This window comes from Anarrhichthys ocellatus, unplaced genomic scaffold (assembly GCF_004355925.1).
Source record: "Anarrhichthys ocellatus isolate YVR2014 unplaced genomic scaffold, GSC_Weel_1.0 scaffold16, whole genome shotgun sequence".
NCBI lineage: Eukaryota > Metazoa > Chordata > Actinopteri > Perciformes > Anarhichadidae > Anarrhichthys > Anarrhichthys ocellatus.
In genome coordinates, this window is record NW_022280046.1 from 696,913 (window position 1) to 722,899 (window position 25,987).

Sequence of the window (25,987 nt, forward strand, 5' to 3'; positions counted from 1 at the left end):
AGGTGTAGAACTTTCCCTTGAACAACTATAGTGTTTGTGTGGGAAAAAGACAGAGTGGTGTCTTTTTATTACCAGTGTGCTGACCTCATCAGAATTGCATCGCACACACACAATAAAGCCATGTGTGTGTGGTCATTCCCACGTTACCTGCACCCCAAGGATTGCATAGAAAAAGATGAAGGCGCAGCATATGAGAAAGATGTTCCCGATGGACTTGACCGCGGCAATCAGAGCCTCGACAGCCAGCTTCAGTTTCGGGGCTCGCTTGATCACCCTGGATCACACAAACACAAACAAAAAGACATTTGTTAGAACCGGCACGTGTACACTACATACAGACCCAAATGTGAAATATGCTTACATGCAACAGTACACGAACATCTATACTGTAGACACACACATACCTCAGTGGGCGAAATGTGCGCAGCAAGCGCAGCACTTTGACGATAACCAGCATTTTATTTTGGCCCGAACATGTCACAGAGACCAAGATGTTGAGAAAAGAGAGAATCACCAACGACCCGTCTATGACGTTCCAGGACGACCGGCAGTAGCTCTTACTCCCGAACAGCAAACCCAGAGCCAGAACCTGGTGTTACAGCAACAACACATCAATTTAAACTTATCAATGCGATATTACTGATCATTGAAAACAATGACCACTTATGAGTAACTTATAACCACATTATATTGCATTATAATGCATTATAAAAAGTTTATAATGCTGTAACTACAAGTGCATATCAGTAAAATTATACAGTGCTATAACCACTTTATAATGCATTAGAAAAAGTTTATAATGTAGTACAACTATGGGTATTATACTACACTATGATTCTTACAGCAACAAATGTAAGTGAGTGACCAGAAATACTTAAGTATTATGATACTTGACCTTATAAATCCTTGTAAAATGCTGTGATGCTTATAACTACAGTTATGAAGTGCTATACGCAGATTATAAAGCATTTTAAGTAGGTTTGTAATGCATTATAGACATGGGCATCATAGAAAGTGAAGCCATGATGTGCTTGTATTTATTAGAACAAATTAAAAATGTTAGTTTATAATAAGAATGCCACACAGTGCAGATCTCTGCAGTTAAAAAACAAAACTGATGTTTACCTTAAAAAGCATCTCTACCAGGAAGACAACACAGAACACTAAACTGGACACTTCGAGTACCCGTCGCTCCTAAAGGGCAGAGTGAGAGTTTATTACATCTTATTTCACATATTATTTGTTTCATGAAATGCAAAACATCCAGCTTGATTGTGTGTGTGTGTGTGTGTGTGTGTGTGTGTGTGTGTGTGTGTGTGTGAGTGTGTGTGTGTTTCTGTATTTGCCATCTCTCATCACACCTTACATGACTATACTGTGTGGACACGCATGTGCGCTATGTACGACTGTGTATAAGGGCCATTGTAGACAAAAAGTAAATCAATTATGGAGCCAGGTTAGGGGGATAATATTCCAAGAAAAAAAACATAATTTCCTAGATTAAAGAGTGAAAAACAAAATCTTAAATTACAGAAGAAAAATACCTCAGAGATCAAATACTTGAGGTGCTATAAAAATACTTTGTACGTCTCTAAATTGTTGCAGTAAATATACTTGATATTGTGTTTGTATGTCATCAGTGATGTCCTCGAATCAAAATGTATCAGTCTTTTGCCACCAAAAATCAAATACATTTGCCTCACAATTTAGTAGTATTTTATTATTTTATTTATGTGGTTGATAGATAGGGTTTTGTGTGTGTGTGTGTGTGTGTGTGTGTGTGTGTGCATCTGTCTATATTGGATAGATAGGGTTGTGTGTGTGTGTCTCCACACTCTGTAGGTGTCTCACCTTGCTTTTGTGTTCTATTCCAGGCCTCTCCATAGCAATGGTGATACAGCTCAGGAGGATGAAGAGCAAAACTGTGTATTCATATATCCTGTGAGATATCACACGCTGGCAAAAGATGCGGAACCTAAACACACATACACAGAGAAAATAAATAAATAAATATATATATATATATATATCCTTGCACTATTAAACATAAAAATTAAAAGAATTGTTTTAACGAAAGCATTTTAATGCCTGTTTCACAATCATACCGACCCAACTATGAAAGTATGACAGATAATAAGATTAATGTGACCTGTTAACAGGCAGAAAATCAATAGTTTGATTAACCATTTAAAAGAAATTCATTCAAGAAAAATTGAACCTGACACTTGCCCATTATGAGTCAATGAGCTACTGTAGCTAGCTGTTTGCTAAACATCTGATGGCGCTCATTGAAACTTAAACTTAAAGAATTGATCAACCTCCTAGAATGTGTGTAAGGTCTAATTAATGAATTTCTTTTTAATTTTCCGCCTCCTGCCCAAACACTACAGGTGAGGGAGGTGTGGGTGAAGGCCAACATTGCTATTTTCAAATCAATTTAAAAGACAGTGTGTGAAGTCCTTCTTAAGTTCCACTCCAAGCTAGTTTATTAAATGAGGTTGCGTAATTGAAATTAAAGAAATATCTCAGCTAGTAAAGACTTTCTCTATGTGTAAATTGGTTGATCAGACACATCTGTGGCGCAGTCCAATCAAAAGCAATCAACTATGCAAACAATAAGAAAGTCAAATGAAGAGGTTGATAGTGAAATCCTGTTTGTTTGTCTTCATGTGTGTGTGTGTGCGTGTGTGTGTGATTGAGAGAGGGGGATGGATGCTGGGGGATGAGTGGGTATGAGAGAGTAGGGGGTGAATAGAGAGCGTGTGTGATATTTTTAGCTCCACAGCCCCACATCCGTGTGTGTTTAATCGAGTGTGTGTCTGTGTGCGTGTGTGTGCATGTTTGGATTGGTTTATCCAGCGTCTCGCTCAGGGGAAGGTAATATGCTTGTCCGAATGAGCTTCTTCTGTGATATTTGCATTGATGGTTTGAAACTGTGGAGAGAGCGAGAGTGAGGGTAAAAAAGGGCAAGAGACAAACTGACGGACAGAAAAAGAGATGGAGAGAGAGAGAGAGAGGGTAGAGGGGAGGGAGGGAGAGAGAGTGGGTAGAGGGGAGGGAGGAAAGACACTGTAGGAGAGAGGATGGAATGAATAAGCAATCCTGCTTTTTCTACTCCTGGCGCTTGCATCTCACTCTGATCACACGCATGCTTCCTCTCCCTTGCTTATTTTTGTGTTGTTCTGATCCGTACTTTGTCCTTGTTTACATATTCCCTCTTTTGTTTTAGTGTCCCTCCCCTTGTACCTTCCGGCGTCTTTGCCTGTAGGTCCTCCCAGTATACGTCCTCTCCCTCCGACCTCCTCTACCCCCTATGATACCTCTGCTCCTCTCCCTGCCTTGTTCCAAATGTCCTCTTATATTAGTCGATGACCCTCTGAACACTCTTTCCCTTTCTAATCACTCCTATTCCCATGCATGCCCGGAAACATATGCAAACACACATGCATACACTTACATACAGCCACACTAACACAGACACGGTTAGAGAAAAAACATAAAACAAGAAGGATTTTTCTTTGCAATGGGCAACTCTGTAAAGTCGCTTAAAATTTTCACCAAGAAGGTAAGGTCTTCTCTGCTGTGGTCTCCTTGAATCCCCTTGACTGGTGCATGTTTGTCTCATGGTGTGTCCCCAACCTGATCAAAAGCTATTTGACTGAACCCTGTACTGTCTGACTGGGTGTCCCTGTGTTTTGTGTTGCTGGAGTCCAAGCACATGGCAGAATAATTAAATAGTTTTTGAAGATAAAGCTTGTGTTTTATGCTGTAGTTTCAGACAATGTTAGGAATTTACACACTTTATTGTTAACTATGACTTTGTGGAAAACTAATTTTGCATGTTTAGGGCAGTGCTAATAATTATTCCGTTTTCTAATGTGTCTTTTTGTTAGATACAATTTCCCTCTGTCCTCGTTAGTGCATGTCCGCATTCCCTAGAAATCCATTTTAGCCTTTTAGACAAAGGTCAGAGGAGTTGGTTAGTGCTGCTTGTGCTCGACCTGTTGGCTGAGGTGTAGTTGGTGAATGTGGATCACGTCACCGAAGATTAGGGTCGGGTCAAATTGCACGGCGATGCAACCTTACCAGCCAGCGGAAGATTTCTAAGCTGTTGAACCTGCACCTGCGGGACGTGACAAGTCAGTGGAAATGTTGCAAACAGGTGTTCTCTTTTTACAGTCAGATTCTATTAGATCAAACATACCACTGGCATTGAGGCTTTTAGATGACAACACAAGTGCGCAGTTGAAGAACGAGGAAAGAACATTCAAAACCATTTCTACAAAGGCTCAAGACGATGACCTTCGTCTGTACAATACATCTCTCGCGTCAGCTGTTCTCATCGTATCAGCATATGCTTGAATAGACTCTCAGTGTAGCAGGCAGACGGTCCCACAAATAGGTTTTCTTAAGATCAGCAGCTGCACATCCTTGAGAAAGCATGATATGACAAGCAACTGTTGATGCCATCTGTGCTAAAAAGATTGGAGTGGTGGAGAAGGTTTTCTTTTTTTTTGGGTTATATAACTGCAAGCGCGTGGCTTCATAGTAATTTTTCTTGCACGATATACCCTCAGACAGCCTAGCTCCATGCATCACTTGGTCAGATCACCCAGTGGGCATTCGTTCCTTTGGCTTGGACTGTAGGAATGCATGAACTGGCATTAGAACTGGCATTAGAACTGGCATGGTAACAGATGGAGCGTGAAGGTCATCTGCAGAAAGTATTATACAGTGTATATTTGCATTTAGTATATGCTTCCATATTAATTTTTCACTATGCATGCATGTAAATGTGTCATATGGGGACTGTAAAAGCATCTGTAGACGGGTAGCTTATGTCTGTGAGATTTGAAGCAGCAGCAAAAATGGTGCCTTGGTAATTCGCTGTGACAGTGAGTCCACTCCACTCGCTTTTAGCTGGATTTTCTTCGACTGAGTTTAATGTTACACGGCGGCAATTGAAGACTTGACCGACATTTTCATGTTTTATAAGCAAGAGATGTTGCTGCCGAAGTAGATAGTAAAAGAATATGCGTTCTGCATTTTGCTTGAGATCAGGCCGCTGCTCTCTCTAATTCAAATATTAGACAGAGCAATGGTTGGACCTTATTTGGCTTTATTTAGAAAGGGCTTGTTTTGTCCACTGGTGAGCAGTGATTGTCCATTTTTAATTAACCTGTAGCTTTCTCTGTAATTGGGATGAGTGATGTGAGAACTCTTTTAGCCCCCTGGTTAGTCGTCTAATTGGTGATTATAATGAAATGAGTGGCTGAACTTTAGCCTCATCTTCTCGACAACGCCATTATTCTGTAATGTGCACACAAAAAAACTGAAATTCAAATAACTATCCCAGTCTTGTTGATTATAAATACACTGCATTATTCCTTTGATTCCTCTACCTTCAGACACAGCCTCTACCATATTACTACCACCACATTTAGACTGTGTCATTAGTTAGAATCATAATGCTGTCAGTTAAATGTGGACTCATGTGGACTCTGTTGTTTCTTACCATCGACAAATTGGGCATTGGAGCATTTTTCCAGTTTATTACATCATTGGTCCTATTTTTAGTTCTGGCCATCATTGCTATCGGTTATGTTAATGTTATTATTATCTCACCAGAGTCAGTGTGCAGATGGGGCAAGAAACATGAGCAGTCAGATAATCTAAACCACTTCATTGGGAGATAAAACCAGTGCGTGAGTACGCCTGAAATGTGGTAATAATCACTCAATGCACAGGAAAACTGTGTCCACACCACAGTGGTAAGTATGTCAACCAGTTGGTCTGTAATTGGAATTAATGTTTACAACATGTGGTTGGGTTATGATTTTACTCTTCACAAATCATAAATTTGGCTAATCTGGTTGGTTTCTTTAAAACTTCTATGATGACTGCGTGTGTTTCTTGCCCCGTCCGACTTTGTTGTGATGTTGCCGTTTTCCCCGATCTCAGCAATGACTTTGGTGACTGTGTAGCTGTAGCTTAGGGGATAGATTGGGTTGTCCTTTAATCACAAGGTTGGCAACAAAATGTGCAGTTGAAGATTAAGGAGCTGTAAAATACAATATGCATCGTATTTTTGCTATGCAGTTAACTCCCCCATTGGCATTGTCTATAATACGTGATGCCCTTTGTGTCACAGTGCAGGATTGTGACCTGCAGGGCAGATTCATGGATGGCATCAGTTGCTCTTGTCATGAAATTACAACCTCTTCCCACTGACTGAGGTGCTTCTCTATGACTGACCCGACTCTACACCTCTCTATGACTGCATGACTCTACACCTCTCTAAGAATTACATGACTCTACACCTCTCTATGACCGCATGACTCTCGATTGACAGACATATGTCTGTCACCCCCTTCATCCCCCCCTCCTTGTTGGCTCCTTGTTGACTCCATGCTGCCACAGTCTTGAGTCACAGTCTCAACCCCTGTCTTTGCCCCTGCTCCCATGTCTGGCCCCCCGCCTCGGATGCTGCCCCAGGACCAAAAGAAGAACTACAAAGCAGTGCAGTCCTCTGAGGAGGGGGGATCTGGGGGGGCCTACCTTGAGCCGCTAGTGGCCCTGGCCCAGAACGCAGCCACTATGCACAACGTACTGGGGCCTGCGTGCATCTTTCTACGCAAGGGCTTCGCTGAGAGCCGGCAGGCTGTACGTAAGTCCAGACAATATCATGTGCATGCCAAGAGATTAGCACACAACACAGTACACCCACAATAACAGAAACATGAGATGAATGAGTGCAGTAATCAGCTCTCACCGTAACCTCAGCACTAACAGCATGTAAATAAACGCAGCGGAAATGAGAAGATGGCATTTTTAGAATGTGAAATCTTTCCTCTTGATAGCAAGAATGCTGAATGCAAGGTTGTCTGTGTGTGCGTGTGTGTGTGTGTGTGTGTGTGTGTGTGTGTGTCTATGTGTATAGTTATGCATGAGGCTGGATTACTCATAAGCATTGGTGGACATTTGTATCAGCATGGAGTATTACTAAAACCGGGTCATGGTGATGGCAGATATGCGCCTTACGTTACAATTTTCTCTCTTTGTGTAATTCCAGCTGTAACAACAACATGCGTTACCGGCTTGTTATTAAAGAAAACAGGGATGTTGAAATCCTCAGTGTAGACGACCGCTGTTTTGCTGACCGTTCTGATGACAAGCTCTCCCATGGCTGTTCATAATGGATGTAGGGGTTGAGATTGGGTCATTTTAATTCAGTGGACCTCAAATTAAAGGAACTGTTGCTTTCCATTGTCTCTGCTAACTTTTATCCTGTTTCTGCTACTATACTTCTATCCGATTATTTTGAAACAGGGTGTCATAGAGTGCCAAGAGTGTGCATGTTTTCTTCAGCAGGTGATCTCACTGATGAGCTCTTCCTCTCTGGCTGGAAGGAAACATGCTGACTCTTGGCACTCTGCTGCACATAACCTGCAGTTACTTATTATCGTGCAGCATCCTATTGTGTAAGGAATGCTGCGTAATGGCATCATTTTGAAAATAGCCGCAGTGTTTGGATCCTAACCTTGCAGTGTGATCCTTCACAGGACCGAGAGTTGAGGCCAGAAGAAATGGATGGTATGGCACATTTCAAATATTTTACAATATTCTCAAATAATGTTCTATGACACTCAAACCCCGTCTCCCTCGCTCTCAGAGTTGCGTGAGGCGTTCAGGGAGTTCGACAAAGACAAAGATGGGTTTATCGGCTGTAAAGACCTGGGGAACTGCATGAGAACAATGGGCTACATGCCAACAGAGATGGAGCTGATAGAACTGAGCCAGCAGATCAACATGAATTGTAAGTAAAACTGTCTGTGTATGTTTGCATGTCTCTAATGTATTTCCCCCCATCCCTCTAACAAAGATTTAGAATCAGTTGTGCATGTCATCACTGCAGGTTTGGGTTCAATACTCCTACAGACACTTTAAAAACAGTGCTTAGGATTCAGCGTCACTACTTTTGTCTGTAAGAATACCCTGAAGGTTAATTCAGCTTCCTCTTTTCAATCTGTCCAACAGTGGGAGGACATGTTGACTTTGAGGACTTCGTTGAACTCATGGGGCCCAAACTTCTGGCTGAAACGGCAGACATGATCGGGGTGAAAGAGCTGAGGGATGCATTCAAGGAGGTGAGGAAAGACATGGAGAGAAGCTCACAAAGTAGAAAACTGAGTTTGATAACAGCATTGTTACCAAAAGTCTTTATGTACATAAAGCATGACAATAATCTTAAGGATGTTCTGCTCGTGTTAGGTGGTCATTTTACATTTGTCTCCGTTTCTCTCATCATTCTCAGTTTGACACTAATGGTGACGGCCAGATCAGCACAGCAGAACTTCGAGAAGCGATGAAAAAACTTTTAGGACAACAGGTACAGAGCTGCTGGGAGAGTCGGTCCTCCTGTTTGTTGCTGTCCATCAATCACGGTGTCTGTCTGAATCTCGTCTGTTACTGCTTGAGTATCTTGCCTGAGTTTGTGGCGTGGGTGTTCACACCTTCTCCACAACCTGATCTTTTCAGGTCGGACACAGAGACCTGGAGGACATCCTACGAGACATCGACCTCAACGGAGACGGGCATGTAGACTTTGAAGGTAAAGAGTCCTAAACTGTGTGTGACACCGTGCTGAGCAATTCATACAGCATGACACATTTCACTGTGTGCAGAGCCTGGGAATCATACATCCCTACACAAAACCTTTTTACTGTTGGTGTCTTTTTATTTCCATCCTTCTGCCTCTCTCTCTTAAACACACACAAAGTTCAAAGTAAAATACTAACACGTGTGCTGATATTCCAATACCATGCTGACGGTGAGGTGAGGGGATGAAGGCAGAAGGTTGTTGTCAGATTATCTCCATACCAAGGGATTATGGCACCTCATAGTTTACCCACAGAGAAAAAGATACACAGGCTTTCAGGGATGAAAATATCAAAAAGGGCTGCTGTTCTCAGTAGCAAAATTACACTTACATCAAAACAATTTCACGTTTCCGCTGCATTACTTATGCAATCATTCAGCAATAATGTCCAAGCATTTGATTGAACAAGATCGGGGAAAAAAGGGTTTCTTTTGGAGTGCTAGAATGCATGTAGGTCATGGTGAACATGACTAATATGATTTTTGAGACCTTGACCTGGGTTGTGCTTGTGTACACCTGACAAATGTACTGTACTCTTAGTTTAGCTGCATCATGCATTTCATTGAAGATTTTTTTTAACTAAAGCTCCGTGAAACACTTCGTCCTTTTCTTTAATTCCCAGAGTTTGTGCGGATGATGTCTCGATGAGTTCCTGCCAGAGAGTCGGCATGTTAAAAACACAACATGGCTTCTCTGTTGGTATGGGAGAAAGAGGAGAGAGTCCAGTACAGAGTGCGGAGGGATCTGGAACTTCTGAACTGGCGATGAACAAGAAAACAAAAACATATCAACCCAGCCCTGAAACTGCCATGCTGAAGCACAACGGCTGACGACTACAACCTGGAGCAACACTGTTGATTATATGCTGCTGCTGTTTCTTAGAACATACACAAAACCAACAGCTGCATTTATGACTTTTACAAAGTATGTTTTAAAAAAAGCATATTTTCCTTTGGTAATAATATTTTAAATGCTGATGTGGCTGTTGACTCAATGACACTATGTTGATAACTGTAGCAATTAAAAATACATGTTCAACTAGCAGCGAAACCAATACAGCACATTCCTCTCTAAAGCTGAGGACATCTTAAGCACAAATATGATATATGGCAATATGGAAATATTTCATGTGATCCTGTCAAAGCTGTGTTTGTGTCTTGTGCATTACTGTTGTTTCTCTCTTAACCCTACTGTAGGTTTATTATGTCCTGTAAGACTACCCTGCTCAATGCAAGCCGATATTTGTTCTGTAAGTATGTGTAACGTAGCACTGATGCAGTTCTTCTTACTTTAATAACATTATGCCCATCATACTGTGAGATATATGTAATTGTCAGTGTGCGTAAGACTCCTTCAACTGCAAACACTCCTGTTGGAAATTCTCTCTAGATACAGTGAGTTGCTAATCTTGAATGCGATAGGCCTTTTGAACTCCATATATGTTTTATTAATTCTGAATAGTACTCGGCATGAACACACACAGAGTTTGACAGATCATCTACTGATGGTAGATGATAAACATGAAAGAGAGATTCTGTTAATTCTTTCATTTGTATCAGCGAGCTTTGATAAATGTACTCGTTTATTTTAGGGTTTTGTGAGTCTACAGAGTCTTCAGAACAGTCCTGAAGTGATTTTCACTTTGGTACAACTTTTACACTTTTAACTTTAATACCTCAAAATGAATTGAACAATCAACCTCTTCCATAAACTGCCCCTAACATATGCTCTAAAACCAATTTCTTTATCCTCTTTTACCTTAATTATCTATATTTGTAAAGACGAAGCATTCGCTGCTTTATGAAAAAAGCCAAAGAAAGTTTACAAAAGTATCATTTGAGTCTTATGCAGTGTAGTAAGTGTATGCAGCGTGTTTTAGAAAAATGATCCATTGGATTATATTTTCAAAATGGCTGCTTAAAATGCCTCTCCTGGTTATTGGGGCAGCTAAATTATTGGTTGACTGTTCATAAATGGACATGGGTTTATGCATGCTATAAAGTTGAGATATTCTTCTCAAGGGAAATCTTACTTTGTGATTTTACTTGTCTTAAGTGTTAAACTATGCATGCAAGAAATAACTGACATTTGTAGCAGAGTATATAAAAAATAAAGGTTTTTATTGAGCTTGAACTTCATCACAGAAGCAATTTCTGTAGTGTGTGTCGTATGTATTAACAGTGTTGTAAGGACATTATTTTGTCCAGACGGCCAGATTATGGGAACTCTTGTCTTTTTCTATGTGGACATTTGAGGACAAACACGTAGACTAAATCCTTTAAAGGAAATAAGTACTTTATTAATCCTAAAATGCATTTCTTTCAGGCCCCTACAGACTGAGCTACTGATGCCTTCACATTCAATTTTGGGGTGAACCTTTTTAAGGAACCCTCATCTGAAGATCAAAATAAACTTGAACCTCGCTTGATGGAGAAAATGAAGTTAATCCATCAAAGTCTGCAGTTGAGACAGAATCAAGTCTGTGATGTTTTTAAAGCTAAAATGAGCTCCATCAAAGTTTTCAGTTTTTAAAAATTAAGAATTTCTTGAAATGTGGAATGAGGCTCATAAAAAAATGAAGATGGGGACAAATGCAATTCTGATATTTACAAAAAGCTCACTGTCAAGCCTTCTGTAGTATTATAAACACACTGGCTTTTCTCTACTTGGCTTTTAACAGAAACCACAAAGACCATCTTCACTCTAAAAAAAAACACGAATTCAGACGATTTACTGCACTTAAAATGATCCCAGAGAGTCTTGCAACCTGGCACACTTGGTTCGTAAAAAAAAAATAAAAAATCGACTCCATCAAAATATCCTTATTGTTTAGTCTGTACAGTGCATACATTAGGAAGGGAACTAAAAACATTGTACATATTCTTTGTTCATTTTAATTGGGTGCAGTGTAGGCCTAAACCTCCTTGTGCTTGACTTTTCTGCATGAGCAGTCTGGCAGTGGGCACATTGTTCTGTGAGGTAAGATGAAGGAGAGATAAATGCTGTTATTTCATGGTTTCCATTGGTACCACATTTTCTTATTTCTTCAGACATTTGAACCACTGGTATTGATAAAAACTATATGATGCTAATGAAATAAACACCGCATTAAACACCGTTTTGACAGATTGATTTTTGGGCCATCCCGCTGTAATCAGATTACCGTCTACAGTGCAGTGACAGCGGCCCTCATTGGCCACCTGTTGCCAGGACGACTGTATACAACTCTAGCTGCAGTTGTAGCTAGCATGTTGTAGCTAGCATGTTGCCAACAGCCTGCAAATCCTCCAGCACAGTGTCAGAAGTCCATGTGCTTCAGCCCGGACTGTCCAGATGGAGAACTACCTGACCGTCTGTCATCTCAATCCTCTTCCGGCACACGACTGGCGTTAGGACGGTAAGAGCTGTCACCCAGGAGCGTTAGCTAACACATTATTAGTCACGGGTCGAAGTGAGCTTTAATATTAACCGAGCAGCTCCCTTGTAAGCTAGCATGTTACGAAACCTAATAACCCATCACATACACCGGCAGGGTAAGTCAATGTGTCCCATTAGGAGGAGGTGATGAAACGTTAAACTTGTAAAACTATAAATTATTTGCGAATTTAAATTCGGTTGGTAACGTTAAATGAATATTAATGACAATGTGTAAGTCGAAGTGTTGTTGTTAGATAACAGGGGCGCTAACGCTACGTAATTAACCACTTAACTGAAACAGGTGCTTGTTGACCTTTAACGTTAACGTTACTGTAACTTAATCCTCGTTAGTTACACAGTAATTACAAGTATTTTGTGGTCCCATAAACTAGCCAGCCGACAGTTGAACTGAAGCTGTGGGCGAATAACTCAGAGATGTTTTTGTCATTTGAATTTCTGCAAAAGCATCCAGCTTTTCTATATATAAACAGTCTCTGAGTCATTGTTGAAAAGCTGGAATAACTGTTCTGCATGCTGTCACAAAACAATCTGTGAATTCATAGAGGAAATCAAGTTACTTTGGAAAGAAAACACACCGCAGTTTTGGGGAAGTATTGCACTTTAACTCTCTTTTAATAATGCCCCTCAGTAAAAGATCCCCAACAACAGTCGACCATATTACTGTTAAACTGCAGCTCAGGATGCTTAATTATATCAGTAATATGTCAATATCATAATCATTTATGACTGAAACTATGTGGGTGAAAACAAATCAGCAAAGTATGATGTCAAAAGGTCATTTAGAGTCAATCACAATGTAGAACAAGTCACCTGAAAGGGAACAATAAGGATTATAATGTTTGTACTTTTTATGACTGTTTGAGCTGTCTTTGTCAGATGTACACAGTGATTTACTCCTGTTGTACATTCCAGGGTCGGCTTCAGAAGGTTTCGCCGCGGTGTGTTGAGCCTACTTGCTCCCTGTGTCTCCTCGGCTGTTGAGCAGCATGAATGGGTTTACATTTCCAGCCGACGACCTGCTGTGCAGGTGTTTCGGCATCTCCATCACGTGTCTCCATGTCTGGTTGACTCTTCTGTTTGTCTTCATAATCGTGCCAACTGTTCTCGGAGTCTCTTTTGGTTTCCGCAGACTCTACATGAGGAGCCTTCTCAAGATCTTTGAGGTGACCTTGGTGTCCGTGTAATGCACGATATCATTAGAAGAGTAGCATACAAAATCAAAGCCCTTTGTATTGATATGCTGTTGGTTTATTTATACCCCAGGGGGGGGGCAAAAGCTTTTCGCCATGGGACTACCATCTGGGGTAGTGTAGATACTGCAGTGAGCTTAGACTCCTGGGAGGAAGTCTATCTACTGGGGTAGTTTGAGATATGGCACAGAGAACACAAGGTTGTTCCCCTCACAAGCTCAGCCACTGTGGTCTTACAGTTTTGTCACAACTCCCCTTCTACACTCAGGATAATGGTAGTCGCGATTAAAGATGAACACTCAGGGACATACCTGTTGTCTGAGCAGGATTGCTGACTGCTTTACTAATTTCTTGAACGTCGTACTTCAGCTGAAGGCAAGACTGTCTTTCTGTGGAGGGTGGGATGAGCTGCAGGCTGTCTTGATTAATCTTAAACATGTGGCTGTGCGACCAAATATGACATTCCTCCAAAGATCCTCTGTTTCTTTTCTCTCTGCCTTGTCAGGTCTCTGACATTGAGTCTAGCAAAAATCAGAACTACTAGACTTAGGTTTCAACCCAGAGAGCTTAAATCTGGAGGATTATGGCGCTGGTATTCCACTGCCTTCGTGTATGGTAATATTCCACCTGTGGCATGGCAGCATTATAGCAACTCTAGCGTGTGGTATCGCTATTTAGTCTGTACCACCCATATGGTTTTTACTATCTTAATTTAGCTCTGGGCACCTCTTTCAGGGATCAGGTGTGAGGAAGCTTTATGTCTGGTAGGCTGGCTTTAGTGGTCTATCTACATCTACATTTTATTATCTTGTAAAAGCTAGTACATCTTTGGTAGCTTCAATCATCTAAGCTTCATGCAGCAGGTCTGTGAGTACTTGTGAGTGTGTGTATGTAGTGTACTGGGTCAAAACTGTGCTCGAGTAAGTCTGACAACGGGTTTGAAATTCAAACTGGACCTGAATGCTGTTGAACGTGTCTACAAATTCTTTGCAGGAAAAGATGTTCTCTGTTGCAGAGCTGTCACTCTGTGCCGCTTATTACGGCCAACTTCATTGCTGCTCATCAGCAATTTAGAAATCTTGTTTTCTAAACTAGTTATCTCAATGTTTTTTTTTTTCTTTGAAATTAGTGGGCAACTTCACGAATGGAGAAGGAAGCAAAGGAGAAGAATCAGCAACTCTATAAACCATGTAGCAATGGTAAATAAGTACTATTCAGTCTTAAATGCTTACCGTACTGTAGCTGTATTATTTTGACCATTAACTTTCTTTCTACTTTTCGTTCTCATTGTAGGAATCATAGCCAAAGAAACACCATCGTCCTTCCAGCAGGAGATCCGGGAGCTCCGAGGTTCTGCCGGCTGTCTTCCCTCAGAGCCGGAGTTTGAGATGGCTGACATCTTCTACTTCTGCCGGAGAGGTGCGGAGAGCATCTTGGATGACGAGGTGACGAAGCGCTTTTCGGCCCAGGAACTGGAGACCTGGAACCTGCTGACTAGAAGCAACTACAACTTCCGTCATATCAGTAAGAGACTCACTGTCCTGTGGGGCCTGGGAGTCCTCATCCGCTACGGCGTCCTGCTGCCTCTCAGGTCAGAGCAGCACGCATGCGGGTTATGTTGCCGAGGCAGTAAGATTCATCTCATCTTACAAAAGATGAACATCTGGTTCTGTCTTTGATCCAGCTGTCTTTTCTTTTTTTTCTGCAGGGTTACTCTGGCTGTCACTGGCATTAGTCTGCTTCTCGTCTTGACTGCTTTGGTCGGCTTTTTACCAAATAGAGAGTAAGTTTCCCACAATTCTCACAACAGTTCAAGCATGCGCTGGAAGTCAGGTCCCTATGCCAAGGGCCCTTGAAATATACGTCCTAAGGGGACCGCAGTAATTGCTGTGGCCTTATTTTGTATGTCTTCAGGTTAAGGTTCTACCTGACTGAGAAGGTTCATCTGATGTGTTACCGCATCTGTGTGAGAGCCCTCACAGCAATCATCACCTATCATAACAGGTATGTTTAATGTTTCGTTATAATTATCAGAACAGTAGTATTCACAGATTAACATCTTTTTGCAAATCTCTCCATTTCAAAGAGCATAATGTCAAGCATATGAAGTGTGTTTGATGCAGTTGCACGTCACCAAGTTGCGTGTCTGTGTCTCAAACTAACTTGTTTGATTTCAGAGAGAACAAACCAAAGACTGGCGGTATCTGTGTGTCTAATCACACAACGCCCATTGATGTCATCATCTTGGCCAATGATGGCTGCTACTCTATGGTAGGAACGTTCGTGTGTCTCTGAACGTTTTCGTGAGAGTGTGTGTGTTCGGTCTTCATAAGAATGAATGATTATGACAAATTTACAGATGAGTAGAGACGTTGTTTTTGAAGCTGAACTTGAGTCTGACTGGTCCCTCAGGTTGGCCAGGTGCATGGAGGCTTGATGGGAATAATCCAGCGAGCGATGGCCAAATCCTCTCCTCATATCTGGTTTGAAAGATCAGAAGTCAAAGACAGACACCTAGTGGCCAAACGGTAACAATGCATCGTCTCAGTTTTGGCTTTGCAGTCAGTCCCACTGCTGTGCAACATATCATTTAAGATGTTCAGCTCAGTGTGTTTTGAATTATAATACACAATAGATTTTGTTCACCCCTGTAAATGTCTTTATTTGTCTTATTGTGAATGGGGGTCAAGAAACTTAGTGCACACTGTTTAGATTAGGTTTAAAATGTTGAAATATGAAGTTGTTGAAACATTTGATAGTGGCTTAGACATTTTTATTACATAATGATTATATATATATATTGATCACTTGCTTTGTCATTTTAGGCTAAGCGATCATGTTGCTGACAAAACTAAACAGCCCATCCTGATCTTCCCTGAGGGTGTGTATGATGATATAGTCATAATAAAAGTACACCTGTAGAGCGGAGCACGTAACATCTGTTGTTTAGAGTCGGTAAGAGCTCCACACCGTGTCTTCCACAGGTACTTGCATCAACAACACATCCGTGATGATGTTTAAAAAGGGCAGCTTTGAAATTGCCTCCACAGTCTATCCAGTTGCCATTAAGGTAGGAACTTTAGGTAGGAGTCTTTTTTTTTCTCCTTTCTCCTCATTTTGCTCGTACCGACGCTCGATGTGGCTTTATGTCCATCTCGCAGTATGATCCTCGGTTTGGTGATGCGTTCTGGAACAGCAGTAAGTTTGGCTTGGTGACTTATCTGCTGAGGATGATGAGCAGTTGGGCCGTTGTCTGCAGCGTTTGGTACCTGCCGCCTATGAACAGAGAGGTGAAACTCTTTAACTCAACCTGACGAAGTTTATTCTGTCTGACGGAGTACTTTTTTTCCACCTAATCTGAGCCTGTTCTTTTTTGTTGTCCACGTGTAGGAAGGGGAGGATGCGGTGCAGTTTGCCAACAGAGTGAAAGCAGCCATAGCTGCACAAGGAGGATTAGTGGATCTCATTTGGTGAGTCATTAGCCACGTTTCCAAGAAAAGATTGTAGAAAAAATATAGAACAGTCACACAATACATAGCATGCATCCAAATACTGTTGAAGGCAGATGCTGGACCAATAGAAGACAGCGATAGAAACATAAACAAAGGTCGGCACACTGTACAGTTGCTCCCTAAAGTGCAATTTTTTGGCATATCCACAAGTGAAGTTTCGAGCTAATGCTCTTTTTCAGACTTCTAGATCAGGTTTGATACTGTTTTCCTTTCTTTCCTGTGTGCTCTCAGGGATGGAGGTCTGAAACGAGCAAAAGTGAAAGACGCTTTTAAAGAAGAGCAGCAGAAACTTTACAGTAGAGTTCTTGTAGGAGAGCAGGAAGAGGGGGACCAAAGTGACGACACATATTTGGAGGATAAAAATCAAGAGGATGAAAGCAATCCAGCTTCAACAAAAGGACAATGAGGACACAGTGAACGTGTGACGTTATAAATACCGACTCTTATACCTCACACAGTGAAATCTTGAATCATTTTTAGTATACATTTGTTGAAATGTGAATTATCAGAAGTATAGATTTGTTGATTCTTACTGTAACCGTCATTTTTACCAGACTCTGAGTGATAGAAAAGCGTTTTTATAGTTTGATATTTATGTTTTTAGTGGTGTAAAAATCTATATTTATTGACATTTTTTGTATGATGTGAAATTAGGAGAATGGTTACACTTACAGTACAGGAAGCTCAAACATTTAGAGACATACACATCCTAACAGGTCAGTTTGTCTTTAAGCTAATGACCAAAGTCCTTCAGTGACCCCGATTCCCCTGCCTCCGTTTTACTGCCATGGGAGCTTGTTGTATATATCGGATTAAAACTCTTTGTAAATACTTTCAGAGATTCTTTTAACAGGTGCACAGCCATCAGGAAAGCTGCGACCATGTCCAGTGCCTAGTACTACTACTACTGTTACATCACTGCCAGACAGTGGCAGTGCCAACAATTGTGCGTCACATTGCTAATTGGCTGAAGGCTCTATATGTGTCTTCGCCTTTAATCTTCGCTGGGCACCAGGAAGCAGCGAAAGTAAGATAAAGCATTTGCAGGCCTGGTACATAATGTAAGCCATAGTAATGTAGGTTTTTAGATTTGTTTGTCTCAGGTTGTTAGGAAAGCCCTTCTTAGAGTGAGGCATGTTACCCTTCTTCAACAGCAGGAGTCAGGTTTCAGACATCCATGTTGCGTGTTGTGGAGTGAGTAACACACATACAAAGCAGCAGCAGTATAGATACATACTTTCTCCATTCCCATCTCATCCTGCCCAGGCTCATGGGCATGGAGGGTTTATCTCAGCATGCATTGAGGTAAATGCTAGGAATCAACTCTCCATCACACTGAGCATTCAATCCATCTGAAATCCCCACAGACACCGCAGCCTGATTAGGATTCAAACTGGAGCTGCATGTGAAACTGAACCCACCTTATGAACCCTATCCCCTGTCACATGGCTTGTCAGCTATCCTGTCCTCTCTCCATGTGACAATTGGAGCAGAGCTCTCATGTTTTCAGACCTAGATCAGAAAGATGTTAGAGTAAGAATAGATGGAACTGTGACTATACATAAGAACATGTCTTAAATAAAAAGATTTAACCAACTAAGGGACGTGTGGTGATTAAAAACGGTTTAGTTAGTACCCAAATCAATCAATCAGTCCTCTCTTGAATGTAGCTGCTGTGATGCTGAGCACTCTGACAGGTGTCAACAAGGAGCAGGTGGGGCCTGTTGGCTCCAGTAAATGGTTGTTGTGGTGTGAATGGGCCAAGCAGTTTGTCAAATTCGTTTCGCGTAATCTGTTAATCTGGGGGCGTGTCTCGTTTAAACCAAGGACCCCTCTCGGTGGTAACCACGCCCAATCAGCTGTTTCCTCAAACGCACCGAAGCTCACGGGAAAACTTTCCCCCGCTCCTGCCCTGTCTCTACCCTGAACCGACGGCAGATATCTGTGCGGTGTTAATCCAGCGACGAGTGGTGTCAAGAATGTCTCTGGCGGATCAGCAGTGGTGTCCCACAAGCGTCCAGGTAACGGTACAGCAGGCCAGAGGCCTCAGGGTGAAGGGGAAGAGCGGCACGAACGATGCGTACGCGGTCATGCAAGTGGGCAAGGAGAAGTTTCAGACCTCGGTGGTGGAGAAGAGCGTGGCACCGGTGTGGGGGGAGGAGGCCGCCTTCGACCTGCCGCCGCTGCTGCTGCTGCATCAGGACGGCGGAGGAGGCAAGGAGCGCGGCACGCTGCACGTCCACGTCCTGCACCGGGCCCTGGTGGGTCCAGACAAACCGCTGGGACAGGCTGTCGTCAACCTGCTGCAGCTCTGCGAAGACGAAACCCGCAACAAAACCGAGTAAGTCCCCACAGTAGGAAGTTTAAAGGTCAAAGAAAGAAAGAAAGAAAGTGGTTTGAGAGGGCAACCAACCGTTGTTATACAGATGGTTGTGTGGTCCAAGTCAGTAAGTAGCCAAACTGTGCATCACAAAGTCCCAGAATGTCCAGGCATGTCTTGATTTCTTCGACCAACAGTCCAAAACCCAAATGTTAGTTTATTTCCAAAGGAAGACTCAGAAAAGCAGAAATCACATTTAAAAAAACTGGACCTATTTGCTGAAACGTCTTGTCAATAAACTAATCAATTACTACTATTTAAGCCTCTACCAAACAAGTGGCATTAACTTACATTTACAGGAGGCATCATTGAGCGTGTCTAATGGTGGGGTAGCCCAGTGGTGCAAAATAAATCATTCTATTGAAGTTTCTTTGAGGTATTGAATGCCTCTGCAGCTGAACCTGAGGACAGAAAAAGTCTTTATGTAAAGAAACAAAACAAAATAACCCGCATGATCACTACATTTTTAAGGAGTCTGGGCATCAGACACACTGTTCTGTCCTGTTGGTTTTTCCCAGTCTTCTGAATACATGACTGTGTTCTATGCAAGTTTACGTGAACTGTTGCTCTTAGATGAATGTAAATGAGGAAAACATGGGGGTGAATGAAATAAACACCGAGCAGCTTTGATTTTCATCTGCGTCACAGATTGCTTGGTTGCTGGTTCTGTCAGTCATACTGCAGCTTTGTGGTCTTGCAGGACAAAACTCCATAATCCATATAAAGTCCTTTTTTAATGATTACAAACTATGTTTGCAGCATCTGTAAAAACAGATCAATGTTGCCAAAGGAATATCTTTCCCTTAATTTGCGCGTTTGAAAAGACTCGTTGGAAGTGAGTTCCCGGGATATTTGCACATTTTTGCCACTGAGGTGAGGTATTTGAGTCATGCATCACACACACCCGCTTTGGTGGGTTTGACTTCTGAATGTTGCTCACTCGCTCCGGTGCAGTTTAAGGGATTTGTTCCCCTGGCAGCAGCCTTCAAGGAAGCCAATCAGCATTACCTACTCGGGCGAAAGATGCGAGTCAAAGGATTCACTCTTTCACTGGCTGAACTTGTCAACAACGGACAGTTTCCCCAAAGAAGACCCAGACTTCACCTCACTACGCCCAATGAGGCACGTTTTTGTGAGGAAAAAGATAAAAACACGAAGCTTTCAGATTCTCCATTATACCGCATTCACACCCAGCAAAGTAGATGAAGTAATTAACTGCAGCCACAGGCCTCCCGGTGCTACTGTATGGTCTCGGTGATGGCAACTATACCTGCTCCTTTTTAAGCAGAAAAGATGCTCTTCAGTCACTTTTAAAGAAGAGGCGTAACATTTTAATTCAAGATGTCCTCGTTAAAATGTGTAAAAACTGTCTGTAGTTCAGTGAGAATAGAAAATGTTTTGTTGTGCTAAGCTGTTTCTGAGAATTTTAGTCTCCCACAGTGTGACCGGTATTATACAAAAGCCTAAATACACACACACACACTTCCTTCTCCCACCTTTTCCAGGGTTGCTTGTTGTTATTTGGGTTTGTCTGCTCTGTTTTTAAGTCTTGGGTCATCGCATGAATTGCAATGTAGTCCATAGCAAGGCTAGATTTGATGTTCGTTACTGCTCATGTTTTGTTCATAATCAAACGATATAGATATGCTGTCTGTTCATGTTTCAGCAAACCTTTTATAAAACAGAGCAACCTGCTTCAGTGAAAAATCCAACGTTGAATCAGATCCGAGAGCATGAAACAAGCATTTGGCCACAAATAACCTTTCATACCGTTCTACCTGCCTGTGGCGATTGTCCAACTCTCTCGGCGTGCTAAACTGACCTTTACCTGGCTGTACTCTGCATTTTTGATCGGACATGGTTTTGGGTATAGTTTTGTGAGGATTTCTTACCCCAGAAAATATTTTGTTTGTAAAATCATCAAACATGCTCTAGCTGGTGTTGAGTAACTTTGATTTCTGTTGATCTTTCTCTGTGAGCTCGGGGAATGCACCTTGACTCGGAGGGTTAAATCCTGCTTCAGCCTCACATTCCTGACTGTTTTTTATCTATGAAAGGCAAACAATGATGGCAACAGAGACGGTCTTGCAAGGTTAGTTTTTCTGAGCAAGACCACTGTGTCTGTGCCGAACCACGACGGACAAACATGTTACATGAGCTGCCAGTAGACTACAACAGCTCTACTGTTTGAGGGACATGGTGTTTGCTGAATTCAGTGAAAGCAGTTAGTCCACCAAGTTCTAATCTTTCAACATGTGTTGCTCGCTAAAGAAGGAGCGGCTGGTAGCAAAGTCGTCACTCGGAAGTATTTAGGAACTTTTAGACAGAACAGGTGGGAATGAACAGAATTCATAGACATGTATTTATTAACTGAACCTTATGCCTGTGCTTTTTTTCTTTCTCTCTAAAAAATGTCTTCTGTGAAAAAAGCCTATTTTCTAACTTAAACTGTCGGCTACAAGGGCATTATAAAACCCAGTGAGGCTACTGACACGCTGAATGACATTTATTGAAGTGCTTCTTTTACCAAAATGTGCTGTCAGGCCTGAGAGCACCTGAACTGTGAAGCCTGGATACATTAAAAAAAAAAATGGGAGCTCAGATGTAAACAACCTCATACCACATAGCAGCATTATAGTGTGAAGATTTTAAGGCACGTCTCTGTCACAGCTTCTGTTCAGCATTTTGCCATTTGAAGCGGCTTCACTGAAAGTTCATCTTTCCTTGACATAGCATGTATTGTGATTTAATTTTGGTTGGAAAGGGAATTTCTTTTTAGTGTCACTCTGGTTTCTTTGCACAGGCCTTCCTTTTGGCTTCTCTGACTCGTGGGTGTGGGCTGATGCAATGAGCCCGGGACACTTGTGGTCCTTGGACATTGTCACTGTTGAGTTGTTCTACTCACTCCGGCAGCTCTTTTGGCCCTCGCACAGCTGTGCCCTGTGATAAGAAAGGCTTGAGCCAGGCAGTCTTATCAGTAGTTCAGGCTTCACAAGGAAGGATGTGTGTGTGTGTGTGTGCGGAAAGTGGAATATATCTACACAATGTTGAGTCATGCATTATCATCCTCTGTGCTGTACAGCAGAACACTGTCAACTCTTCACACGGGTGTGAGATTACGGGGTTTAAGGGCATCGTCGTCATTATTATTATACAGTCCCTGTTTAGTGAAAGTTTTCACTTTTAATTCCTCACACTGCTTACTACCCCAACCAGCTAACGCCCAAACACTTTTGCAACTTCCCCTCTGTGTAAACTGAACTAACTGTCTTCTCTTTTTTTTTTTTTTTTTTTTTTTTTTTTTGAACTTCATGCGAGACGTATTTGTGTACATGTGGCATCAGCAAAGTAAACTAGTTGTTCAGGGTTGTGATTACACTCTACATTTCAGTATAGTATACAAAATTACATTTATAATGGTATAGTTTAGAATGCAAAGGCAGCTGTAGTACATTGTCAGTAAGTACTATACACCAATAGTATGCTATACTGATACTACATTCTTCTATTATATTGTTAGGCCATATTGATGAGGGAGAGGAATCGTATAGTTCAGTACAGTCCTACTTTGACAATGAAACTTGAACCATATGTCACTGTGCATGGGAGTAAGAACATGACGCCTACAGAACACTTTCTGCATTTGCATGATAAAGAAATGCAATAGCTTTCTCACAGTGTTCTGTTGAAGGACATTCATCAAGTCCCTCAGTGGTATATTTATAATGTCAAGGCTTGAATTTGCAGATCGCATCCCATTACTCATAAGCGGTGTGGGAGGCAGGGGAGCTGAGACTGCAGTCTTACTTATTTGACAATTTCCAGGAAAGGAAATTTCCCTCCTTTTCATTTGTTTGTGCAACACATCTGAAGCAGTGCTGAGGGTGAATCGCAGCGTCATATCTTATTCTGTACCACCAAAAAGACTATATTGTGTCTATACTTTATATTTATTGTATCTCATGGAGAAGAGTTATGTGAAAATTGGGGGGGGCGGAAAAGTACCGTTTATGGCACATAAACACAATATGTGATGTATTTAGAAGATAACACCTTTACTTGCTCTTTCTGTTTTTAAAAGCACATTATAATAACCAAATCTGTTTATTTTGAAGGTAACTATTTTTTTCGCATTGCAAAAGCAAGACACACACACACATTTTCACACACACGCACAGAAATGCACCCACGGCCCCTTCCTCATTTCCTCATTTCCCCAGGAATCCAGATTTCAGTTGGAGTTGTTTGTTCAGCGGTGAGCTGACCTCAGATTTCTGCCTGATAGGCACTTTATATGCTGACTGCTTCTTTTCGTTGTTCTGTTAAAGTATTCTACTTATTCTGAGACCCTTCTGTCGGTATTGGGCCATGACTCCTGAGCTTTGGAAAGCTGGCACAACCTCAGTGGATAGCTTGATGACTTGGTTTAGGTTTTTCTACACGTTTTTACAAGACTTGCATTTTAAGACGCTAGTTTAAGGTTGTAACCAGTGTTTATATCATATAGCATTTTATTGTCGAGCTACATTTAAATGTGGTGGTTATTTAAAACGTGATGAGTTTTATAGCAGATTGGTTTCCTGTGAACATGACGGTGTAAGTATTGTCAGAAGAGACTCATCTTGTAAGATATAAACTCCATCCTTCCATTGGCCGACTTGAGGCATAGTGGGTCATCTATGTGACAAATCTGGTCCTAAAGTTGTGCATTTTATTGAGATCTGGGACATTGGATGAAAACATGCATAAAGGCTCTCAAAATATTGGTGAAAAAAAGTATACACACAGTACAAGCATTCATAACTTTCCAACATGAGAGGCTGTCCCAGGCAGAAGTGTTATTATTGTTATTTTTAAAACTTTCCTTCGTGGTCAGTTTGCTGAGATCCACAGATTTTCCAAAAACATTCAAGTGGCTGCTGAGTCGCACTCCATTTGCTACGGGATGGATCATAGTTTCCATAAAGAAGCTGACGAGGTCTAAACATCAGCATACTGTTCATGAATCAGTCTTTTAGTGTCTATGATTCGTTTGTCATTCAGTAGATTACATTACGGTGAATAATAGTGTTTAACACCTTGTTATTGCGGTAAGTGTGTGAAGCAATAAATCTTAAAAGTTAGTAACGGTATTTAAATACAGAAAAGACAGTATTTTAATTTTCATTTTAATTGTTTAATTTTTATCAATCTCGTAGCATTTCTTTCAGCTTAAAAGCCCTAAATCCCCTCTGTACTGTACACTACCTGCTAGCAGCTAAAGAGCCAACTCTCAGGAGTTTGTAGAGACCAAAAACTGAGTAAGAGTGAGTGAATATTGGACTTTCACCAGGGGGCAACAAAATCAAGCTGAAATGAATGATTATGTTTCTCTTTATCGGCTGGATTTGTAAAAGTTTACCAAATCAACTTTAAAGATGAATTTGTCTTTTTTTTTCACTGCCCTCAAGTGTTTTTTTTTTTTAACCTGAGCGAGCCAACACTAAAACAAGAAGTCAATGACATCAGTAACATATAGAATGTTTTCTTTACTTTTGAAATAATGTTTGCACAATTAATCAGACATTTGGGAATTAAATCTCTTAACATGCATTCAAAAAATGTTATTCTCTTTTAACAGATGGTTTAAGTTGCTGGACAAGACTGGCAAGGCAGACAAAGACCGAGGAGAGGTGCTTTTGGACATCCAGTTCATGAGGAACAACATGACTGCCAGCATGTTTGACCTCTCTGCTACCGGCAAATCCAGATCTCGCCTGGGCAAGTTCAAGGACAAAGTTCGTGGCAAGAAAAAGGAGTCCGACACTGCGTCTAACGTGGTGCCATCCTTCACCCAAGTCCTGACCGACAGCGATGAGGAGGGGGACGGTGAGGTAGCAGCGGGCAAGGGCGATAAAAAGAAGAAACATAAGATGAAGTCTTTGTTTTCCCACAAGTCTAACCTGCAGAAGAACATGTCTCAGTCCATGACCGTTCTGACTGCAAAGAACATCTCGCTGAGCGGCAGCCAGTCGTCTGGTCTAAATGTGGATTCCTCTGAAGGTCGGGAGCAACAGTTTTCAAAATACTCCATCACCACTACGTCATTTATTTTCTCTTGTACACTGTCATTAAATGCATGTTGACTTTCCCATGTCCCTCCAGGTAAAAAGAAGTTCAAGTTCCTGATACATAAACGCTCTAACAGCTCAGACGGCAAAGATGCCGCCTCCGGGAACCAAAAACAAGGCGCTGCAGAACAGAGTAACGTGTGCATCAACGGCAGCCATGTCTACCGCGACGAGCCGCCGCCCCGGGCCTCTCGCACCAGCTCAAACTTCAGTCTGACCAGTTCAGGCCACGGATCCATGGAGGACGTCCCTGAAAGCTTTCCTTCATCTGTTGATTCACTGAGGGCGGTGAGGCAATATTCACCATGGACAGAAGAGGAGGAGGGGGAGGAGGAGGAGGAGGAATTGGAAAACACAAAAGAGGATGTGGGTCAGCTAAGAAGGGAGGAAGAGGAAAAGATTAGGATGGAGGAGTTGAGGAGAGAAGAAGAGCTCAAGAGGTTGGCTGATGAGAAGAGGAGACAAGAGGAGGAAAGGAGGACTGAAGAAGAGAACGTTAAAAGGGAGGAAGAAGAAAAGATTAGGAGGGAGGAGGAAGAGAGGAGGCGACATGAGGAAGAGGAGAGGGTTAAGAGAGAACAAGAGCGTGAAAGATTGGCAGAGCAAAAGAGGAGACTACAGGAACAAGAAAGAAGGATTGAAGAAGAGAGAGTTAGAAAGGAGGAAGAGGAGAGAGTTCTCGAAGAGAGGGTTAGAAA

The 25,987-nt window shown here is 41.8% G+C and overlaps 3 protein-coding genes across 6 annotated transcripts in view; all 3 read left to right on the forward strand.

Annotated features, from left to right (window-relative positions):
- The window catches only part of cabp1b (calcium binding protein 1b), an 18,871-nt gene extending 8,079 nt beyond the window's left edge, over positions 1-10,792 (forward strand). Inside the window, exons 1-8 of one of the 3 annotated variants that reach the window (XM_031855795.1) lie at positions 2,036-3,565; positions 6,496-6,663; positions 7,563-7,593; positions 7,673-7,816; positions 8,038-8,147; positions 8,315-8,389; positions 8,539-8,611; positions 9,282-10,792. In XM_031855795.1, coding sequence (XP_031711655.1) covers positions 3,524-3,565; positions 6,496-6,663; positions 7,563-7,593; positions 7,673-7,816; positions 8,038-8,147; positions 8,315-8,389; positions 8,539-8,611; positions 9,282-9,307 — 669 coding nt within the window. In that variant the 5' untranslated portion in view covers positions 2,036-3,523 and the 3' untranslated portion in view covers positions 9,308-10,792. Of the gene's footprint in view, positions 1-2,035; positions 3,566-6,495; positions 6,664-7,562; positions 7,594-7,672; positions 7,817-8,037; positions 8,148-8,314; positions 8,390-8,538; positions 8,612-9,281 lie in introns of those variants that run through there. The other 2 variants (XM_031855792.1, XM_031855794.1) reach the window with 2 other exon arrangements.
- Positions 10,793-11,954: 1,162 nt separating this feature from the next.
- On the forward strand, positions 11,955-18,390 carry gpat4 (glycerol-3-phosphate acyltransferase 4). 2 transcript variants are annotated; one of them, XM_031855674.1, is made up of 12 exons: positions 11,955-12,056; positions 14,417-14,486; positions 14,581-14,878; positions 14,996-15,070; positions 15,202-15,291; positions 15,465-15,558; positions 15,700-15,815; positions 16,113-16,168; positions 16,272-16,357; positions 16,449-16,577; positions 16,678-16,757; positions 17,031-18,390. In XM_031855674.1, exons 2-12 carry the CDS (start codon positions 14,432-14,434, stop codon positions 17,203-17,205), a joined length of 1,254 nt encoding a protein of 417 aa, XP_031711534.1. In that variant the 5' UTR covers positions 11,955-12,056; positions 14,417-14,431; the 3' UTR covers positions 17,206-18,390. The 2 variants fall into 2 exon arrangements, with proteins under 2 accessions (XP_031711534.1, XP_031711533.1); XM_031855673.1 differs by lacking the exon at positions 11,955-12,056 and adding an exon at positions 12,084-13,260.
- A 156-nt stretch (positions 18,391-18,546) lies between these two features.
- Positions 18,547-25,987, forward strand: part of LOC116388223 (rab11 family-interacting protein 1-like) — an 11,822-nt gene continuing 4,381 nt past the window's right edge. The window contains exons 1-3 of the mRNA XM_031855909.1: positions 18,547-19,140; positions 24,800-25,221; positions 25,324-25,987. The exon at positions 25,324-25,987 is cut by the window's right edge and continues 990 nt beyond it. Coding sequence (XP_031711769.1) covers positions 18,779-19,140; positions 24,800-25,221; positions 25,324-25,987 — 1,448 coding nt within the window. The 5' untranslated portion in view covers positions 18,547-18,778. The remainder of the gene's footprint in view (positions 19,141-24,799; positions 25,222-25,323) is intronic.